We start from the raw sequence: 23,322 nt of genomic DNA on the forward strand, positions 1-23,322 counted from the left end.
TCTCATCAAGGAAGAGCAACGGCAAGCTGCTATTTTCGGAAGGATCAACAATCAAGGAGGAAACTCGCGCATCAAGATCTTTAAAAGGAAGGCTATCAATACCCTCTCATCATGGAAGAGCAACGGCAAATAACTTTATTCTTGGAAAGAATCAATCTCTTTTCAAGGTTCAAATCTCTTGGGTTGTCAAATCTCTTCAGCAAACGGCCTCCTACATAGTATTTACACATCCTTAAGGCTTATAAAGACATACTTTGATCGAACCAAATACCCTCTCTTTGTTCTAATGCAAACGTTGTAGCTCTACTAGATCCGTTGTGTAACAAGTTAGAGAAGAAAGAGAGAACAATACTGGTGAGGCATTGTATCAAAGAGAAACAAGTGATATAGGAACTGAACCATTGGTGTAAACCACACCACTCACTGTGTACTCGAGAAAATCATTCACTGAAAGAGAACTCCCTTGCAACCCAAGGGGACTGGACTAGGATTCACATTGAATCCAAACCAGTATAAAAATTTCGATGTCTTTAATTCCTGCACTTTATTTCTGCATTTTGAATTCTGCTCTTACTGTTATCACTTTATTACATCCAGTCGACTAATTAGAAAACTAGTCAACTTGTAGTGAATAAAATATAAAAATAAATAATTCACCCCCCCCCCCTTGTATTTTTAATTAGTATCAGAGCGAGGCTCACATTTTTCTTTTGTTTAACAGCAATTGTGAGAAAAGATCATGGCAAATCAAGTTATTATAGGAGCACTCTTCCAAGAAGGAACATCGCAAGTGATGCCACCGTACTTCAATGGTCAACATTTCTCTCACTAGAAAGTGCGTATGGAAATATACGCAAAAGCCTATGATGTTAAAGTCTGGAGAGTTATCAAAAAGGGGAACTATCCTCTGGCGGCTGCCGCTCAACCGCTTGCTGATCCTCAAGATATAGATTCATATACAGATGAGCAAATGGCAGTTGTACAAGTTAGCAATAAGGCAAGGAATTTGCTCTACAATGCTATAAGTGGTGAAGAGTACGAGAAAATCTCCAGTTGCGATACAGCCAAAGAGATGTGGGACAAACTTGAAGTTACATATGAAGGAACCAGCAAAGTAAAGGAAACACATATCAACATGTTGGTTCATGATTATGAACTCCTTCAGATGAAAGAAGGAGAATCCATTGAAAAGATGTTTGCCAGATTCAGCAAAATCATTAGCGATCTAAAAGCTTTTGGCAAACCATACTCAACTGGTGATCAAGTTAGGAAGATTCTCAGGAGCCTACCCACTACTTGGCAGATAAAAGTAGTTATACTTGAATCACAGGATCTAAGTAAGCTATCATATGATGAACTTCGAGGAGAACTCATAGCATTCGAGAAAACTCATCTCAAGAAAACAAACCAGGAAGAAAAGAAGAAAAAAGTTGCATTCAAGCCCACAACTGAAAAAGTAGAAAATGATCTCGATGATGACCTTGAAGCTCTTCAAGAAGATATTGCCATGGTGTCAAGGAACATGGATGGTTTAATGAGAAGATTCAGGAATGCGAGAAGAAGGATGCCACCCAGGCGATTCAGGCAATACAATCAACAAGACAAAAATGATGGCAAATGCTATGAGTGTGGAAGATCTGGACATGTTCAAGCTGAATGTCCTGAACTAAAAAGGAAAACCTCCAGAGGCTTCAACAAAAACAAATCATTTGGAAGCTGGAGTGATGAAGACAGTTCAGAACACGAAGAGATAGCAAATCTTTGCTTCATGACAATTCTGGAAAACGACATGAACAAACTTTCAGGATGCTGGACAGATGAGGACACTTCAGACGATGAATGCAAAGACGACGATGAGAATTGTTTCATGGCACGAGGTGAAACAAGCGAGGTAAGATCTTATAACTGTGAAAGGTGTAATGAATTGCAGGATATTCTTGACCTTACTTTGAAAGAGTCTCAAAAATTGATGAATGAACTAAAGAGACTCAACAAAGAAGTAAAAGACTGGAAACTCAAACATGAAGTATATGAAATTGAAAAAGAAGTACTTCAAGAAGAGTTTGAGGAATTGCAAATGCAACTAAATGGCATGCATCCATAAGTCACAGTTCTATTAGGTCAAACCAGGCGACTTACAAGTCAATTGGAGAAGAACCAGCCACAATAGAGTCCACCAATACTAATACCAATGAAAGATCCAAAAGTGGATCAGGAGTTACTTGTCACTACTGTAACTAAAGTGGACACAAATATTCTTTTTGTCAATTTCGTAAATCAAATGTTTCAGGTTGGATTTGGAAAACCAAAAACAATTCTGAGTCGAGTAATACTAACCAACAAGGACCCAAGCAAGCTTGGGTACCTAAAAAAAGTAATCACTATGTTTTGCAAGAACATCACAGGAGGAGTCGTAAAGGAAAATGGTACTTAGATAGTGCATGTTCCAGTCACATGACACGTGACAAAAACCTGTTCAAAGAAGTTACAAAAATAGATGGAGGAAGTGTTAAGTTCGATGATGATTCAAAAGAAAAATTGTCGGTACCGGAACAGTCCCTTTCAATAATAACTGTGATATCACTGAGGTCTATCTTGTTGTCGGACTTAACTACAATCTTCTGAGTATAAATCAGCTATGTGACTCAAGGTATGAAGTAAAGTTCAAGAAAACAGATTGTGCTATTGAAGATGAGACAAGTAAAATAAACCTCCCAGGTAAAAGGTATGGAAATGTCTACATTCTTGATGGATTTGAAAATATTGATGGTCATATCTGTTTAACATCTATATCTGATGATCCATGGTCATGGCATAAGAAATGGTCATGCAAGCATGCATTTGATAGAAAAACTTTCCAAGCATGAGTTAGTTATTGGCTTGCCTAAACTAAATTTCTCTAGAAATCATATATGTGATGCTTGTCAAATTGGAAAACAAACTAGAAACTCTTTCAAAAACAAGCATATTGTATCTACTTCTAAGCCTTTGCAACTACTCCATATGGATTTATTTGGACCTACTAGAACTGCTAGCATAGGAGGGAAATGATATGCTTTTGTTATTATTGATGATTACTCACGTTTTACTTGGGTGATTTTCTTATCTCATAAAGACGAAGCATTGAAAAATTTTGAGATTTTCTGTAAGAAGGTTGAAAGAGAAAAGGGGTATCTGATTACAACAATCCAAAGTGATCATGGAGGAGAATTTGAGAGCAGAGCATTTGAAGATTTTTGTAATGATCAAGGATATACTCACAACTTCTCTGCACTGAGATCACCTCAACAGAATGGAGTCGTTGAACGGAAAAATAGGACCCTGCAAGATATGGCAAGAAATATGATACTAGAATATTCATGGCCAAATCACTTCTGGGCAGAAGGATAAGTACTGCATGTCATATTCTCAAGTGATGTCTCATAAGGCCTATTTTGAAGAAAACACCTTATGAATTGTGGAAAGGTAAACGACCCAATATTAGTTACTTTCATCCATTTGGAAGTAAGTGTTTCATTCACAATAATGGTAAGGACAATCTTGAAAAATTCAATCCAAGAAGTGATGAAGGTATTTTTCTGGGTTATTCATTAAATAGTAGATCTTTTAGAGCGTATAATAAACGTACACTGTGTGTGGAAGAATCAGTACATGTTATATTTGATGAAAATAACACTTTGGCCGAGAAAGGAATTATTGCAGGTGATGAAGATCAAACTCAAGAAATTCTGGAGACAAGCAAATCTCAAGAGTCGACTAATAAGTCTGATGGTGTGATAGAGTCAACTAATGAAACCAGCAACAGTCAACCAGAATCTCTGAAGGAGTTAACTACTCATATAGTTTGTCCAAATGAATGGAGAAGTGAACCTGAATATCCTCAAAAATTTATCATGGGAGATCCAAGCGAAGGCAGTTAATACATAAGCTGCCCAACTAAATTGAATAAATGTATCACATAGTATTGAACCTTCACACCTAGTTACACGACATAGGGTATTTTGCTTAGAGACATAACTTCAACTTTAGGTATATTCATAATCGAAATAGCTATTAAAATTACATACATGTACGCGTGACATAGTTATAATGTCAAAAACAAACCAAGGTACACGTTCGCGTGACCACGGTAAAACATTCTTAGTAAATAAAACGCCTTAATCAAATACTCGTAGAAATGCTTTTAGGCGCGATTTTTTAAAATACTATCGTGATTGGGTACATGTTCGCGTGACATGATTACGATTTTCCAAATAATATCAAGGTACGCGTTCGCGCGACTTTGGCCGAGCCTTTTCTTAAATAAACTAAGTGTTGTGAATTGTGTACGCGTATGCGTGAAATGATTCTTGACGCACCAAACTAAATGAGTATACGTACGCGTAACTCGTTTCAAGATAATTCTTTAAGTACAAATAATCAAGTGATTAGTAGCGGTAAAAGATAAAATAAAAATAGGTCCTAAAATGAGTAAATATTTAAAATAAGCGAGTATAAATTTCTAAGCGACCGTGCTAAAACTACGGAATTCGGGAGTGCCTAACACCTTCTCCCGGATTAACAGAATTCCTTACTCGGTCTTCTGGTTTCGCAGACTTTCAAACAGAGTCAAATTTCCTCGATCTAGGATTTTAAAATAAACCGGTGACTTGGGACACCATAAATTATTCCAAGTGGCGACTCTGAATAAATAAATAATCCCATTTCGATTAATGTCACTTAAATTGAAAAAACTCCCTATCCCTTCGGGAAAAAGGAGGTGTGATAAACATAATATCCGGTCGACTAGCAGTTAGATAAAAAAGTAAGCCAATCATTCCACGACACTTAGTTTCATCAACAGGAACTCCCTGTTCGTCTTTGTTGAGACTTGTTGAAGGACTCATTGGTGTGCCAATAGCTTTAGCATTGCTCATACCGAATATTTTGGATCAACTCCTTTGTATATTTTGCTTGACATATGAACATTCCTTCTTCAGATTGTTGAATTTGAAGTCCAAGAAAGAACGTCAGTTCTCCTATCATACTCATTTTGAAGTCACTTTGCATAAGATTTGAAAATTCCTTGCACAGAAAAGGATTATCACTACCAAAGATAATATCATCAACGTAAATTTGAATAATGAGATTACCTTCTGATGATCTTTTAATAAACAGGGTAGTGTCTACTTTACCTCTTGTAAATCTGTGATTAATAAGAAATGAGTTGAGTCTTTTGTACCATGCTCGTGGAGTTTGTTTTAGTCCGTACAGCGCATTGGTCAACTTATACACATGGTAGAGAAACTTTGAATCTACAAACCTAGGAGGTTGTTTCACGTATACTTCCTCTTCAATGAAACCATTTAAAAAGGCACTTTTAACATCCATCTGGAATAGCCTGAATCTCTTAAAGGATGCATATGCAAGAAGAATTCGTATAGATTCCAGTCGAGCTACTGGGGCAAAGGTTTCGTCAAAGTCGACTCCTTCTTGTTGTGAATATCCTTGAGCAACTAATCTAGCTTTGTTTCTTACAACTTTTCCATCTTCATTCAGCTTATTTCTGAAGACCCACTTTGTTCCAATTATAGGAGCTTTTTCAGGCTTGGGTATCAGTTTTCATACTAGATTTTTTCCGAATTGATCTAGCTCTTCCTGCATCGCTTGCAACCAACTTGAGTCTTTCAGAGCTTCCTCTATTTTCTTTGGCTCAATCTGAGAGATTAGTGCTATATTTGCTTTCTTCTTGAGAGCTCCCCTGGTTTATTTAAAGGGGCTTTGGGCCTGATAAAGGCTAAGTCCAAATGAACTCTGGCCCAAGACGCGTATCGTCCACTATTTGGACCAGCTAATGAATTTAATTCGAACAGAACTTGGGCCTGACTAAGTCTAAATGACTCTGGCCCAATGCATGTTTTAGAGCAGTTAAATGAATTCAATCAAAGATGATTTGGGCCTGGTGATGACTGAGTCCAAATGACTCTGGCCCAATGCACATTCTACTAATAGCTAAATAGAATTAATCCAAAGATGATTTGGGCCTAGCGATGATGAATCCAAATGACTCTGGCCCAATGCATATTTATTCGACTGAATTTGAGACAAATTTTGTAATGGGAATTATAGGATTTTACTTATATATCAGTTACCTTTTTAAAACAGTATGCTAAGGGCGCTGGGACACAAGTAAAGTAAATCAAAATCTGGTTCAATTCGATAATTTTCTACCTAAGTCTTTTACTTCTTATGTTAGCACTATGTTAAAGTGATAAGTTTAAAAATCATTGTGTATTTAAAGTTTTAGAATGTAAATGTTTTTAATCAAACTATCAGCTCGATTTATTAGCCGAGACCTAAAATACAATTCCATGGACCCAATTGATTTGGGCCTGAAAATGTATTATGGCCTACTGTCCAGTTTGCTCGTAATAACCCAAGTTTCATGATCCAGAAATTAACAAATTGGAATTACTATGTTTAATTGTTTTGAATGAAAGAGTAAAGCTATTAATATATTAAACTAACTCATTATACAATAAAGATATAGAAAGGACTAGCTTATTAACTAAATGATGAAATTAATTCTTTAATGATGACCAAATCTACCTATTACAACTCTAACAAGTTTCTTAAAAGAAAAATACCGTTTTTACTTCTTCTATTACATGCAAACGTATAAATCTTCTAGATGAACACATGAGGCTTAAACTGATTTTAGCAATTTTCAGAACATTTTTAACATAATGCTAATATAACTTAAATAGAATAAACAGTATAAATGACTAGTTCTACATGGGTTCACACATAACTTCCAACTAAATAACTTCAAACCACATGATTCATGCAGTAATTTAAATCATACACCAGACCATATTTAAACAAAATACAAACTCTTGTAAACAGCAAATTCATAGTCAGGATAACAACGAGATTAAACCTTTACATTGTTTAGAATAGTACCTTGATAGCAGCAAGAAAACAAACAGATAAAGAAAATGTGTCTCTGAAAAGCTTGAGTAAAACAGCGGCAGGGAATACCAAACGGGAAACCAAAACAGCTTCAAATTCAAACTCAAAAATCCCAGCAAAAGTATGAAACCAGTAGGAGTTATTTGCTAAAAATGAAAGAATGAGACTCAAAAGCAGTGCAGAATAAGTGTATTTTTAGGGACTTTTCTGTGTGTATGTATCTGTGTATTTTTGTGTCTATCTCTGTGTGTGTAGGTCTGTCTAATAAAGAAAAAGGTGAGCGTTTATATAGAGTGAGGGAGTGAAAGGGATAAGGGTCAAGGTACCAAAAAGGAATCTACCAGCATTCCCTAAAATCGGAAAAAATACATCTTTCCTCAACAGAAGTATAGACAGCTGTCCAATTTCTAGTACCTTCTTATCACAAAAAATAGACAACTGTCCAATTTTTGGATATTTGGGATCTTATCCCTATCCTTTCCTACTCAGCGTTGGGACAGTTGTCCCTATTCTAGAAGTTTCTTAACAACTACTGAAAAATTTAAAAATTAAGATTCCAAAATTGACCTTTCAGGGCCTTGAAATTGCCTCAGAACCAGACTGATTCTGGGCCTGAGTCGTGTGACTCTTGGTCTAAAGACGACCTTGGACTCTTAAGCTTTACCAAAGCTATGGGCCTGTCTATCACAAACATGCCCAATTTCTGAGCCAAGTTGAATGGGTCACTTCAATGAAGCCCAATTCTTAAACAACTAAAAAAAAATAACAAGAATTCTATTTAATTAATTTAAACAAGATAATAGCAAACAAATAAAAAACAGTAATACTGAAAAAAATAAACATAAAATTAGTAAAAAACATAAAGATAAATGAAAAAAGAAAACACAGGAAAGAAAAATATGAAAAAGAAAGTATACCTAACGAACTATTTGGGCAAAAGGAAATCTAGTTGCTAAAAACCTTCTTGCCAAGACACCCATCTGGAATTTGAAACCCCTGATGAGAGATCTTGGCACGAGGATCTTTAAACAAACTAGTTGAGGGATGATTAAAAGAAAAAATTTGAAAACGGGGGCGGATCTAGGGTTTGGGTATTTTTAGATCTGAAATTAAGAGATTTTGACGGGATTTTTGGAGAAACCAATGGTGGATCTGTGTTGAGGGTGATGAGGGGATTATAGGGTGTGATTTTGAGGTGATTTGGAAGTTGACCGCCGCCGTGGGCGATTTTCGACGGCGGTGTAAGGCAGCGGCTTGCTAGGGTTTCATTTTTGGGCTAATATTGTATCTTGATGTTGGTGGGGTGGGGTAGAGGAGAAGAAGAGGAATAGATTGATGTAAGTTTGAGGCAATTTGGTTAAGTCCGGCCGGCGGTCATCGGTGGTTTGAGTGGCGGTGGATGGTGGTGTGATTTCCGGTGTGGTGAAGAGTGAGGGTGAGAGGAGAGGAGTTCTGAGGAGTCTTTGAGGGGTATGGGGGTTAGTTTAGGACACTTATATATTAAATAGAGAGGGAGTTCCGAGCTGTTGGATCCAAAAGGATCAACGACTGAGATCAGTTGGCACCAAAACGGTGCCGTTTATTGTTAGGCGGGTTTTAAGACTGGACTGGGTATTGGGCTTGGGCGATTTGGACTGGGTGTGTGGATTTGAGCTGGTTTAAACTGGCCCAATTCGGCCAAAACTTAACTACACCCCTTTTCTTTAATTTTAAAAATCTAATTAATTTAAATAAATCCTATATTAAGTACCAAATTATCTTAATTTGTAAAATTTTAACTAACTATCTATTTATATTATTTACATAATTAGTGAATCCTAAATTAATGAAAGAAAATTACTGATTTAAAACTAAAAGCTAAAAATGTAAAAAATGAAACATTTTTTTTTGTGATTTTGTTTAATAATGCAATTAATTAACGACTTAACCTTAAAAATGCAAATAACAACCTAAAATGCAAATGCATGAAATTTTGAATATTTTTTAGGGTATTTTCCGTGATTTTAAAATATTAAATGTGCAAAAAGATGCAGCTAAATGCAAACAATTAACAAGAAATTCCTACAAAAATTACTATTTTTAATTTTATAGGAGTATTTCTAGTCGGGCAAAAATTACGTGCTCACAATGTTTAGTGTTTGTAAATGTGCCAGGTTTCAGTCAGCTCCTAAGGAATCACATCTGACTGCAGTAAAAAAAATTATTCGATATCTCATTGGAACTGTTAATCATGGATTATGGTATCCACGATCTAATAATTTTAAATCAGAAGGTTTTTCAGATGTTGATCTTGCAGGTGATAAGAAAGACAGAAAAAGCACCAGTGGAACAAGCCAATTACTTGGAAAGGCATTAATATCTTGGAACAGTAAAAATCAAGGATCAGTTGCATTATCCACAACTGAGGTTGAGTATATCGCCATTAGACAATGTTGTGCACAATTACTCTGGATGTCTCATCAATTGGGTGACTATGAATTATTCTTTAAACCTATTCCAATTTTTTGTGATAACTCTAGTGCTATTTGTCTATCTGAGAATCCTGCGCATCATTCTAGGGCTAAGCATATAGATATCAAGCATCATTTTATTAGAGATCATGTCCTTAAGGGAAACATAGAACTATCTTTTGTTGGAACTATTGATCAACTAGCGGATATCTTTACTAAGCCATTACTAGAGGACAAAATTTTGCTTTTTAAGAGAATTACTTGGTATTGTTTGCATTAATCATTAATATTGGGGCCTATGTGTGACTATTATTTTCTTTTTGCCTAATATTCAAATTTTGTTGTTTTCTGATCATTAATTGCGCCTCCGATTTCCCTCTTTTCCCTCTCTTTTCACATCAGTTACAGAGTTCAAAGAAGAAAACTCAATCATCACATCTGTTCAACTAACACCCTTTCCTAGTCTATACTCAACCGTTAGAAACCCTCTTTAAATACTTGAAAACCCTTTTCAGTCTCCATCGTCCTCATCGCCTAGAAACCCTCTCCAAAACTTTCTCTCACCAAAAGCTCTTCCATGGCCAAACACTCAAAACATTCTTCTGCCTCTACCAGAAAGAATACTCGCTCCAGGTCTAAACCCCCATCTCAACCTCCAGAACAAGTAGACCTAGGGTCCGACCATTCTGAAGGTTTTGCCTCCTCTCAGGCAGACCTTTCAGACCGTTCTCACACTTTAGGAGAAAAATCCCTGGGGAAAAGGCCTATGGAAGAGTCCCTTGAATCCTTTACTCCAAAGAAGCCGAAAATAGATCTCTCTAGTTTTTTAGAGTCTGATCTAAATTTCTGGGACTCTCCAAATAGGATTTTTTTCATCACTTTGAAAGACAAGCCAATTGCTCATGGGAGGGTAGTCGACCTTGATGACATGGAAGCCCTAATTTGCAAGGTAAAAGATTTGTTTGTTCATCAGGGATGGTATAAAATTCTTTTCTGTTCCCCCTCCTAAAGTCTATGAACCCCTAGTGAAAATGTTTTATGCAAATCTTCATTCCAGTAAGCCTCATAAGTTGGAATCCTTAGTGTTAGGGAAGCGCATTGTTCTTAATTGTGCCATGTTTGATTCAATTTTCCAGTGTAAGTGTTTTGGTTTTTCTATGCTCTTCAAAATTCCTGTCCTGATGACTTTGAAATCATTTTTGATCAAGCAAAACAGTGCATTGCTGAGTGTCCATCTGATTCTCTCCCAAACCAGTTAGGTCCTAGTGATGTTAGCTTTGAAACCTGTGTTCTAGCCCACATTGTTGCAACTACTCTGCTTCCTCGTACTAGCTCTTTCTCCACCTTCTCTCAAAGAGATACCCTTCTTGTCTATTGACTTGTGACAAAACTCAAGATCAAACTGTCCTCCTGGTTCATCAATTTTATGATTGAGAGTGCTGATGATCCTACCAGTCTGCCCTATGGCATGGCCATCACTCACATTCTGGAGGCACATAATATCTCCATCTCTAAATATCCTTTCATATTTGTTTCAGAATCTTACAATTTCAGAGCTTTTGCAAGTATGGGTTATATGTGTGTGAAGGGCTCATGGGTAAAGAAACAAGAAGGTGAAGTCAAACATACTCAACCTGATCCAAAACTCAAATCCTCTGTTTCCCATCATAGTCCTTGTATCCCTCACCTTGCTGAGAAACTAGTTGCCATTGATAATCAGCTGTCCGTCATCAAAGATCTCCATACTGCTACCCAGTCCACTGTTGGAGATATTCATGCTATCTCAAAAGAGACAGGGTCTGATGTTTCAAAGATAAGAGTTGCAGTTCTCAAAATTAGGGAAAACGCAGTCAAGGCATTCAAGAAGGTACATAGGGTTGATGGAGTGACTATAAACAAATGCTAGCTTTGATCAACTAAAGGAGGCGATATGCAACACTCTTACCTATTTCTTGCATCGTTAATGTGGAAGTTTAAGACAATATTTTTGCTCTTCTGTTTTGGACTGGATAACCAGTTGTCTGGATGATTTTTTCTTTATGTTGTCTAGACAATATGTTTTTTCGTAATTCTGCTAGCATATCATGTTTATAGTATATGATGTTTTGGTCTATAGTGTGATGCTATCTTATCCCGTCTTTGCTGATGCCAAAAAGGGGAAGACAGGATATCTGTATTCGTGCAGGTACATCCATCGTAGTGCAGGTACATTAATTGCAATGTTAGTCGACTATAGAAACTGCAGGAGAAGAGAAGCTAACTAAAAGAAATCCCAACGGCACCTCTTGAGGGGGAGTCAGAGATCTTGGAAGCACCTACTGAGGGGGAGCCAATTGCACTCATTGAGGGGGAGTAAAATAAAGGGAAGTCAACTGATGTTTACATGCTTATATACATGTTATTTTGTCAACACCAAAAAGGGGGAGATTGTTAGATTTCAGTTTTAATGATGAAAAATAATATAAATGTTTTTGGTACAGGAACTCAAGGAAAGCATCCAAGACTGAAGAAATCAAAAGGAAGGAATCAATTAACCAACTAGAGATTCGGAATGGAAATCAATCACAGATTGATTGACATGGAAAAGAAGCATCGAAGATCTTGCAAGGTGATCAATCAAACTGCTATTTTTGGAAGGAGCAATAATCAAGGAGGAAAATCCGCGGTATCAAAGCCTGTAGAAGGAAAGCTATCAATGACCTCTCATCAAGGAAGAGCAACGGCAAGCTGCTATTTTCAGAAGGATCAACAATCAAGGAGCAAACTCGCGCATCAAGACCTGTAGAAGAAAGGCTATCAATACCCTCTCATCAAGAAAGAGAAACGGCAAATAAGTTTATTCTTGGAAAGAATCAATCTCTTTCCAAGGATCACATTTCTTGGGTTGTCAAATCTCTTCAGCAAACGGCCTCCTACATAGTATTTATACACTTCCTTAAGGCTTAGAAAGACATACTCTGATCGAACCAAATGCCCTCTCTTTGTTCTACTGCAAACAAATATTGTAGCTCTACTAGATTTGTTGTGTAACAAGTTAGAGAAGAAAGAGAGCACAATACTGGTGAGGCATTGTATCAAAGAGAAACGAGTGATATAGGAACTGAACCATTGGTGTGAACCACACCACTCACTGTGTACTCAAAAAACTCATTCACTGAAAGAGAACTCCCTTGCAACCCAAGGGGACTGGACTAGGATTCATATTGAATCCGAACCAGTATAAAAATTCCAGTGTCTTTAATTCCTGCACTTTATTTCTGCATTTTGAATTCTGCTCTTACTGTTATCACTTTATTACATCCAGTCGATTAATTAGAAAACTAGTCAACTTGTAGCGATTAAAATATAAAAATAAATAATTCACCTCCCCCCCCCCCCCTTATACTTTCAGAAAGACCTCCAACAAATCCTCCAAAAATGTGATGCAAAACTGGTTTACTGACCTAATATAATGGATAGAGGAACTCCATTAATCAAATACTCTCATAAGCATACGACTTAGATATCTAGGGTATATTGTACATAATCTTAACTGGTAGAAAATGTGCTGAGTTGTTCAACTTAAATGTGATCCCTTATTTTGAATTATATTGCCTGGATATGTCATGTCATGAAATTTGTAAGTAATCATTGATGAAATATTTAAAATAAGGTTTACAAATTGAAGTTCTTCTCTTAATAAATCATGGTATCAGGTTGAGTTGAACTTAAATGTATTTTGATGATTAGCAAATGTTTGCAAAAAGAACCAGGTTGCTTGAAGCTGTAATCTAAATCTAAAGACCGTATCCTAGTGCAATTTCCTTTGAAAGATAATTCTGGTTGATAAATAAAAAGATCATGTTCGCGGGCTACAAGGAAAATATTAGTTGAAGAAATTTATGTCGAATATAGATTGATCAATTATGTGGTACTTGCATGGAAGGGAAGACTAGTAAAGGAGTTCTTTTAAAGAAAGAAAATAGAATTCAGTTAGGATTTGATTTACTTAATAGGTAATCGAATTATTTTAGGTTTTGGAGTTAAACCTGAAAAAGAATTTCGGCCAAACCTCACTCTTATATAAAGTTCCATATTGGTACTATTTAAGACGATCACTATTTCTCATAAATACTGAATTTATTCAAGGAAAAAAACAATTCATAACAAAAAGGTGCTTTAGAAGATTTAAGATGCTCAATGAAAGAACTTGATCCTGATGGTAACGATGTTTAGTTATTGAGTTATTTAGGCTTGAGTTATTGATTCTGTTTATTGAGAAGTGCAATTATAGGCAAACTATACTTGAGAGATTGTTTCGCTTCCTAAGCTAGAGTGAGTTTAGAAAAGAGTAGCTATAACTGGATTTGTTTTAGGGGCAAGGTACTAGAGTTAGTCCTTCTAGTTTTTGAGTTATAACCTAAAACTGCTCTTTAAAGTTAGTGAAGTTTAGAGGCAAATCTATGACGACCCGATAGGTCGTTTTGACTGCTATCATTTATTTTTGTGTTCTGAGATCTCTCGTAACTTCATTAAATATTTATCGGTCTGCGTGCATGGTCAGTGTAGCTTTTCAGAGAGCTTTTATGCGAAATTCTTACGAAATGAGATTATTAACTTAAATGATGCTAGAATTGACCATGGTCAATAATATTAGTAAATGATCCTGGATCGGTGTTTTGACGATTTTGATAGGTTCATATGTTGTTTTAGGACTTGTACGTACGCTTGGTCGGGATCCCGGGTGACCCGAGCGCATTTCGGCTCATTATGTGAAAGATTGTGAAAAATGAATTTTCAAGTTGAAATCTTGAGTTTTGAGGATCGATTCTTGTTATTTGATGTTATTTTGATGATTTGAGGTAGCGAGAAGTTTGTATGACGTTGTCACACTTGTGTGCATGTTCAGCCTGGAGCCCGATGGGCTTAGGTGAGTTTCGGATACTTTGCGGATGATTTGGAACTGCTGCTGCGCAGCAGCTGCTGCTGCTAAGTTGCAGGTCTACATTTGCGAGAACCTGATCACAATTTCGAGCCTCTCATTGGCGATATCAGGCTCGCAAATGCGAAATGGGCACTGGGGGATGGGGTTTGCATTTGCGAACAACCTTTCGTTTTTGCGATCTAGTCTGGGAGCACTTTTGTGATCCGGTCTGGGATTGCTTTTGCAATCCTTGTGTCGCATTTGCGACAATGTGTTATGTAGAGCAGCTTCGCATTTGCGAATCCAGGCTTGCTTTTCCGAGGAGGTGTCCTTCGCAAATCCGAAAGCTTTGTCGCATTTGCGACTTCTGAGGGCATATTGCACTGGTCGCTTTTGCGATCAGTATTTCGCAATTGCAATGTCTGTAGCTAGGTAAAAGATGGGAAAGTCAGGACTTAGCACACTCTAGAGGCAATTTTGAAAGAGGAGTTTTCTTCCCATCTTACATTGGTAAGCATCTTTAACTAGTTTTCAATCAATTTCTACTTTTCATGAATTTTATAATCAAATCTATGACTTCCAAGATAGAAATTAGGGTTTTGGGTAGAATTTAAGAATTTTATAAAATTGATATTTAAACCTCAAATTTAGGTCCGATTTTGAAACAAATCACATATCCGGACCCGTGGGTCAATGGGTAACAATGATTTTGTTTGAGTCTCAGATTTCGACCAACCGAGCCTAGGGCTGACTTTTGTTGACTTTTTAAAAAATGATCAAAGTTCAACCTTTTCATTCGTGGGTAGTTTCTAAAGCTTGTTTTGAATTATTTGATTGATAATTGGATAGATTCAGTTGGTTTGGAGGCTTGTTCTAAACGGAAAGCCGTGATTGATTTTTGATTTGCATTGGTTGTTAAAAGAGGTACTATCGTGGTTAACTTTGACTAGAGGAAATTAGGACTTATTTGGTCTATTTGCTATGTGTGGGCCATAGGATAAGCATGCGGGTAAAATTTTCCGTACTTGTACCATGTTATTTCGTAAAATATCTCTTCCATGCTTTGATAAACAGGTAATCCCTTGATTTCCCGCTTTAATTTTAATTCGTATATTGAGTTTATTGTGACAATAGGTAATGAGAACATGGAAATTGTTAATTTTATGGTGACACTAATTGTTGAAAGAACCTCGTATGACGAGTTGTGCTCGAATATCTTTATTGGAATTTAATTTGCTTGGTGCATTGTTGTGATTGTTTGGTAAGGAAGAGTGAGAAGCATGAAGAGTGTTGTCATGCGTTGCTTGCATATTGATATCATTGCTTGAGTGAACGTGAGGCTAAAGTACGAAGGGTGATGCCGTGCAGTTGTATTCATATTATCATGTGAGGAAGCGAGTAAAAGCACGAAGGGTGATACCGTGCACTTGCTTGCTATTATCATTATCATGTGGGGATGAAGTAAAAGCACGAAGGGTGATGCCGTGCACATACTTTATTTATATTATATGGTGATAGCACGATGGATGATGCCGTACAATTTGATGATTTCGTTACTTTTACTTGATACTCAGATTGAGGATTTAACTTGGCGGTTTCGTTACTTATTTCGGAAAGAGACTTACTTAGTGATTTCTTACTTGTTGTTCCAATTGTTGCCCCTTTTTGTATGCCCCACCTCGTTATCACTTTTAACGCTTTACTTGTTATTTCTATTGCTTTATATATATAGTAGGTGTCTTGTCTTAGCCTCGTCACTACTTCGTCAAGTTTAGGCTCGATACTTACTAACTACATTGGGTTGGTTGTACTAATACTATACTTTTGTACTTCGTGTGCGATTTTGATATTGGTACAAGTGGAGTCTCGAGAATTACTTAACGGATACTAGACAGTGATTCGACGTAGAGTTGCATCCCATTCGCAGGCCTTAGAGTCACTTCCCTATTTATTTGTATTGTTTCCTTTTATTTCGGACAGTGTTGTATTTCTTCCAAACCTTATATTTAGCTGGATATAAACACTCATGTACTTGTGACACCAAAAATTTTGGGGTGGTTTATTTTATGTCATTGATCAGTTATCAGATATTTATTTCTTTCTTTTTGTATTATTTATTGTGTTGGCTTGCCTGATATTCGGTGTTAGGCACTATCACTTCCCCGCAGTTGGGATTTCTGGTCGTGACAAATCCTAAGAGGGTAGGTCGTGGTTTTTATTCCCTTGAACAATGATATTTTTCATGTAAAATTGCTTGTGTACTTTAATTTTCGTACTTCGCTTTCAGTTTTGTGTCAAAATTCTTAGGTTAAAGAACCATGTTCTTCTACACGCAAAAATCGGGCAAAACTTCACCCTCCCCATCTTGTGTCACGATGGAACCTTGAAAAAGTAATTGGTATTAGAGCAGGTTTTTTCAAGAAAGGCAAACACCCAAAAGTACGAGAGATGGATACATCTCTAAACGTTCAAGAAGGATGATCAACTACAAGACTATTATTTTTCAATGGAAAATATTGTGGTTGGTTGAAAGAAAGAATGCACGGCTTTCTAGAAGGTGAAGGCATGAAACTTTAGATATTGTTGAGAAGGGTCCCAAGATTCCTATAGCAAAAGATGATAAATGTATTTTAACTGGCCTAAAAAACATGGAGCAATATTCTGAAGAAGACATTAAGGTTGTTCAAAAGAATTTCAAGGCTAAGAAGGTTTTGATTTGTGGCATTGGACCTAACAAATACAATCTTATTTCTGCATGTACTAACCCTAAGCAAATTTGGGATGCACTACGGACTGCTCATGAGTGTACGAACCAGGTCAAACGGTCTAAGATCGATATGCTCACTAGGTAGTATGAACTTGTCATGACCCGGAATTCACCTAATCGTGATGGCACCTAACCCAGCACTAGGTAAGGAAACATAGAAGGAAGTAACTCAAATGAAGAATCAATAATGACAAGAATGAAAATAGCTAAATTATACACCACTTCCCAGGGACTGGTAGTACAAGTCATGAGCCACTATGATTTAGATTTACAAAACGATATAAAGAATAAATACAATATCTTTTTGAAGTTTACATAAAAAAAAACTTAAATCTTAAACTGCCATGAGCAAGAGGTAGTTTGAATATAGAATGTGGGTATGTTTTCAACGCAAGGCTTCGTCTTCCACAGCTACGCAACTCCAAGATTTGCACGCAAGGTGCAGAAGTGTAGTATAAGTAGAACCGACCCCATGTACTCAGTAAGTATCTTGACTAACATCGGTGAAGTAGTGACGAGGTTTTAAGTAAAAAGATACTCACTCAATATTTTGCCAGTGCAGATGATAAGAAGAAAGAGCAATATGAGAAAGACACACGAATAATCACATAATAAATGAAACAAGAATACAAATGACAGAGGTCCCCAGAATATCCTCACTTCTCAGTCTCACAACACAATACGATAACAGAAATCAATATACAAGAATAATCATAATACATCTTCTCTGTTGCGGCGTGCAACCCGGTCCTATATATAATATCTTCTCCTGCAACCAGATTCCATATATTATATTTTTTCCGTTGCGATGTGCAACCCAATCCCATATATATAATATCAATACCGTTTCGGCATGTAACTCGATCCCATATCTCATACCAATATCGTTGAGGCATGAAACCAGATCCATATATATATATATATATATATATATATATATATATATATATATATATATATATATATATATATATAATAAGTTCATATGTATGTATTCTACAACAACCAAGCACAGGAAATTTGCAACGTAATACCAAGAAAACTAACACACGGAATTCAACTAGGAACACAAACTCAACAAAGTAAGATGAGCAATGCAGCACCCCAGATCTAGTCTCCACATATAGATAAAAGGCTTCCACAAAGCACAAATACACAACCAATCTAAAAGTCACCCAATCTGGCTAAGCAAAGAAGTGTAGAACATGAAACGGGAAAATATGCATGTCACGTAAAAACAGACATCAAGTAGAGGTATGTAATGAGTGAAATCATGTGACAAGTGGAGATATGTAGCAAGTAAGGGCATATAGTAGGTGAAGGCAGGTATTAAGTGAAGTCATGTGATATGTCAAGACATCTAATAAGTAAATCATGTAACAAATAGAAGCATGTAATATGTACGGGCTAATACCATGTAACGGCAGGAATTCGGAGAGGGCATATAACAGAAGTAAATCAAGTAGAAATGTAGCAGTAACCGTAACAGATAAGGTCGAAACATAGATATCACAGTAACATGCCAAATAGGAAATAATGAGATAACTACATAAAGGACACTATTGAGTATAGTTATTATTCATACATTCATTATTGTATTGTATACTTAGCTTATACTTAGCTAGCTTAGTTAGTAATTAGCTTGGTCAAATAGTCAACATGTATATATACACTTTTACAGTTAATGAAATGAATTGAGGGTTCTCATTTTACAGAAAACACTTCGGTTTATCTGTTCTCTCTATACCTTTCTCCTGTTCTTTTTTCTCCTCTTTTATTAGAACCTTCCAAAAGACTCCATGGTAGCTCTGTAGATCTGAGCTTGCATGTGTAGTTTGTTATGGTATCAGAGCACGGGTATCAGCTCAGATTTCTTCAGCAAATCAAAGTTTAGTTCTGAATCTCACTTGAATTTCGTCAATCTCTGGGGGTTTTTTTTTGGTCATTGCCGCTCAATTCTGAAAATCGTCTCAAGATTGAAGGGCTCAAATTTGATTGGAGACTTCATACTTCTCAACCTCATCAAGTTGGAACCTTGCACATGGCTATCAACCAAGCTGAAGAAACGAGCCCTAGCACGAGCAGAAATGACCAATTGGTCATCGATACTGGTAATCCCCTTTACATCCATCCTTCTGATAGTCCTGGAATGTCCATAGTACCAGTTCCGTTCGACGGAATTGGATATCGCTCATGGAGAAGAAGCGTATTGCGAGCTTTCTAAGTTAAGAAAAAATTAGGGTATATAAATGGGGAATCTAGAAGACCTAGCCCCGATTCACCTCAATTCCGCCAATGGGAGAGGTGTGATGATATGGTGACTTCATGGATCCTCAATTCCCTCGCTAAGGAGATTTCTGATAGTGTGGAGTATGTAAATGACTCAGTTGAGCTGTGGAGGGAATTAAAGGATCGTTATGACCAAATAAATGGGGAAAAATTGTATCAGATTCATAAGGAGATTAATGACCTTGCACAGGGTTCCTTAGACATTACTACAAACTATATACGAATGAAAAGACTGTGGGAGGAACTGAACACCTTCAGTGTCAAGTCTCGGTGCAGTTGAAATTGCACATGTGGAGCAAAGGAAACTATGCATAAGGCAGAACAAGATCGACAGCTTATCCAATTTTTAATGGGACTAAATGAGGTCTACACAATAGTGCGAGGAAGCATTCTTATGATGAAGCCTCGGCCTTCTATGGCACAGGCCTTCTCTCTGTTAATACAAGAAGAAAAACAAAGGGAATTCAAGCCTAATAGTCAGCTGAATCTAGGTTCTACTTCACTACATGTGAATGCAAGTCCATAGCATCCAAATCCATTTGGAGCCAGGAACTTCAAGACACATTATACAGCCAACAACAATGATAAAGGTCGCACATTCTGTGATTACTGTAAAAGACCAGGACATACAAGGGAGAAGTGCTACAAGTTACATGGATACCCTCAAGGCAATTCTTACAACAATCAGAACTTCAATCGTGCCAATGCTCAGCCATACAATCAAGGGAACAACCAAAACTACAAGTTCAGCAGAGGAAAAGGGTCTGTGGCAAATGTATTTGGGACTCCAGCTGACATGATTCATGAGAATGGAGATGATCAGGACCTGCAAGATGAAAATCAGAATGTCAATCCAAAAAAGAACAATATGGTTAGATAATGAACTTGCTGCAACACTTTCAAGTAGGGCATGCAGGAGGATCTTCCAGCAGTGGCAATATCACCACTGGTAGTGCAAACTTTGCAGGTATTGTTGTCTGTACTTCTTCCATTGATTTTGACAAGCCTTTATGTAAATGCTTTGAATCAAAGGCTGATCTTTGGATCATAGACTCAGGAGCATCTAACCATATGACTTTTAACAAACATGCACTCACTAACATCACTAAATTACCCTATCCTTTATTAATAAGTCTACCAAATGGTTATGGAGTAAAAGTTCTTGAATTTGGAGATGTGATACTCTCTTCAGACATTGTCCTACATAGGGTTCTTCATGTTCCATCATTCAAGTATAACTTGATTTCTATTCACTCCCTTGCAGTACACCTTAGATGTATTGTATTTTTTAGTGATACACTTTGTCTGTTGCAGGCCCCTTCAGTGAAGAGGCCTCAGGTGATTGGTAACAGCAAAGAAGGTTTGTACTATCTCTGTTCCAGATGTTTGAGGGGTAAAAAGACCACTTTACCTTTCACTATTTCAACTTCTGTGACGACCCGACCCGTCGTTTCATGAGAACCGCTCCGTTTCCCCCCTTTCCTACTTCGTTATGCTTCATTATCAGTGTCTTGTGTGAACGAGTTGAATTGGGTTGATTTTTGGAAGGAAATGAGACATTTAGTCTCTTTAAGGAAGGCTTGTTTTGGAAAAGTCAACCGGATGTTGACCTATGAGTTAGAGGGCTCGGATGTGGATTCCGACGATTCGGTTAGCTTCGGGGGATGATTTGTGACTTAGGAATGTGATCGAAAGTGATTTTGGAGGTCCGGTGTAGAATTAGGCTTGAATTGGCGAAGTTAGTATTTTGGCGAATTCCGGTTGATAGGTGAGATTTTGATCCGAGGGTCGGAATAGAATTCCGAGAGTTGCTCTAGCTTCGCTAGGTGATTTGGGATGTGTGTGCAAAAATTTCAGGTTATTCGGAGGTGATTTCGTTGGGTTTTTTATCAAATGCGTGTTTCGGAAGTTTTAGAAGAACTTAGGCTTGAATCCGATGTGATTTAATGGTTTTAGCATTGTTTGATGTGTTTTGAAGATTGGAGCAAGTTTGAATAACGTTTTAGGATGTCTTGGTGCTTTTGGTTGAGGTCCCGGGGGCCTCGGGATGATTTCGGGTGGTCAAACGGACCAAGTTTAGCTATTGAAAGTTGCAGGTTTCAGTAGATGTTGCAGAAGGAAAAATTGGCCTATGCGATCGCATCCATTGAGTCGCGATCGCATAGCTACGCGATCGCATGGTACATCCCGCGTTCGCATAAGAGGATTTTGGTGCAGCATATTTTTATTCTACGCGTTCGCATAAAATCGGACGTGTTCGCGTAGGTTTGGAAAATTGTTAACCGCGATCTCATAGCTTCTGTTGCGTTCGCATAGAACGTTTTTGAATCCCTGAGAATTTGTTCATCGCGATCGCATGCCTAGGGCCGCGATCCCATAGGGTTAAAAACACCTGGGCAGAAGGATTTTAATTGATTATTTCATCCGCGAGCCTATTCATTTTTCCTCCATTGTTAACCACCTTAAAAGCTTTTTGGTAGAAATTGAAGAGGATTTTGACGGGAATTGATTGGAGGTAAGTCTCGTGACCTAGAAACGCCATTTTTTTTTTTGAAGAATCAACCTTTAATTCTTGGAAATTTGGGTAAAAATTGGAAGAAGTAGGGCTTGATTTTTGAAATGAAAATTTGGGATTTGAAAGGGCATTTGAACTCCGATTTTGGCAAATTTGATATGTATGGACTCGTGGCAAGACGAGGAATCCGGTGATGTGAATTTTGTAATTTTTCGAGAAGTGGGCCCGGGGCTCGGGTTTTGCCAACTTCGTGATTTTTAGTGTTTTTCGAGTCCTTTCGATTGGGTTATGTTTCTTTGGCCTATAGTAATGTATTCCTTGTGGTTTTGACCAGATTCGGCACGCGAGGAGGTTGATTCGAGAGGAAAAGGCATAGCGAGCTAGACTTGTGGCCGGCTTGAGGTGAGTAATAGATGTAGATGATGACCTGAGGGTTTGAAACCCCGGTATATCGCATTGTGACGCTATATTGAGGCGAGACACGTACTCTAGGACGAGTGCGGGGTCGTTTGCGATTGGGGACTGTGACTTAGTCCGTCCCGAGTGATGTTCATACTGTGTTCTTGACTAGAGATTGATTGGTAATCATCCTACTTGGATTTTATGGATATATTTGGGCTTTGTGCCGATTATTTGAAATCCTTCAGGGATTATTATCACTGTTTCCATGATACTTAGCATGTTAAATGATTTCAGTCATATTTCTAAGATTTAAAAAAACTTAAACTACATTTTCTGACGTTTGGAGCTGAGAGCTATTACTTAATATTGCCCGAGTGGCTCACCTGCATATTCTGGACTGAGCATGGATCGGGCTGCACGCCGTAGCAATATTATGTCGATATTGCACTTGGGCTGTAGGAGCCCCTCCGGAGTCTGAACCCCCACAGTGAGCGCCAGTACCCAAATGGATCGGGCTGCGCGCCGCAGCGGTCATATGCATTGCATTGCATTCATGCATTGGTATTTATTTGCTTTAACTGTCATTTGATTTGATGCACCATTAAATGTGCTGGCTTGCCAATTATAGCTTTACATTGTAATATTTCGTGATTTCTTATCTTCAGCCATTATCTATGCTTATTACTCACTGAGTTGGAGTACTCACTTTACTCCCTGCACCATGTGTGCAGATATAGGTGTTCCGGAGGCTTAGTAGAGTTGTTGCTGCTCTCCAGATTATCACAGGAGTTGTCGAGCTAGCTGCCTGGCATCCGCAGGACCCGACTTCTCCCCTTATCCCTTTGCTTTCCCGCATCCTAGACTTTCATATGTTTAGATTTTGCTACTCAGTTGTATTTAGAGGCTCTAGACTCGTGACCCCAGATCTGTTGGGAGTTGTATTGGCATTTGTTATGGTTTTTCCGCACTATTTCTGTCTATTACTATGGGTTGGAATTATGTTATCTAATAATTTAACTCTATTAATTGGTAATGGGTTGCGTAT

General features: G+C 37.5%; 1 protein-coding gene across 1 annotated transcript; it reads left to right on the top strand.

Moving 5' to 3' along the window:
• Window positions 842–3,920, top strand: LOC109237977. Its single transcript, XM_019404396.1, has 3 exons — window positions 842–1,721; window positions 1,806–1,877; window positions 3,643–3,920. The coding sequence occupies exons 1-3, from the start codon at window positions 842–844 to the stop codon at window positions 3,918–3,920; spliced, it is 1,230 nt and encodes a 409-aa protein (XP_019259941.1).

This window comes from Nicotiana attenuata, chromosome 1 (genome assembly GCF_001879085.1).
Source record: "Nicotiana attenuata strain UT chromosome 1, NIATTr2, whole genome shotgun sequence".
Lineage (NCBI taxonomy): Eukaryota > Viridiplantae > Streptophyta > Magnoliopsida > Solanales > Solanaceae > Nicotiana > Nicotiana attenuata.

Bases quoted from the DNA above. Each gene is read 5' to 3' on its own strand.
- LOC109237977 (XM_019404396.1), top strand. From the start codon at position 842: ATGGAAATATACGCAAAAGCCTATGATGTTAAAGTCTGGAGAGTTATC. The intron at 1,722-1,805 runs GTGATGAAGACA...ACAAACTTTCAG, and splicing joins CAAATCATTTGGAAGCTGGA to GATGCTGGACAGATGAGGAC. The intron at 1,878-3,642 runs GTGAAACAAGCG...TGTGTGTGGAAG, and splicing joins GAATTGTTTCATGGCACGAG to AATCAGTACATGTTATATTT.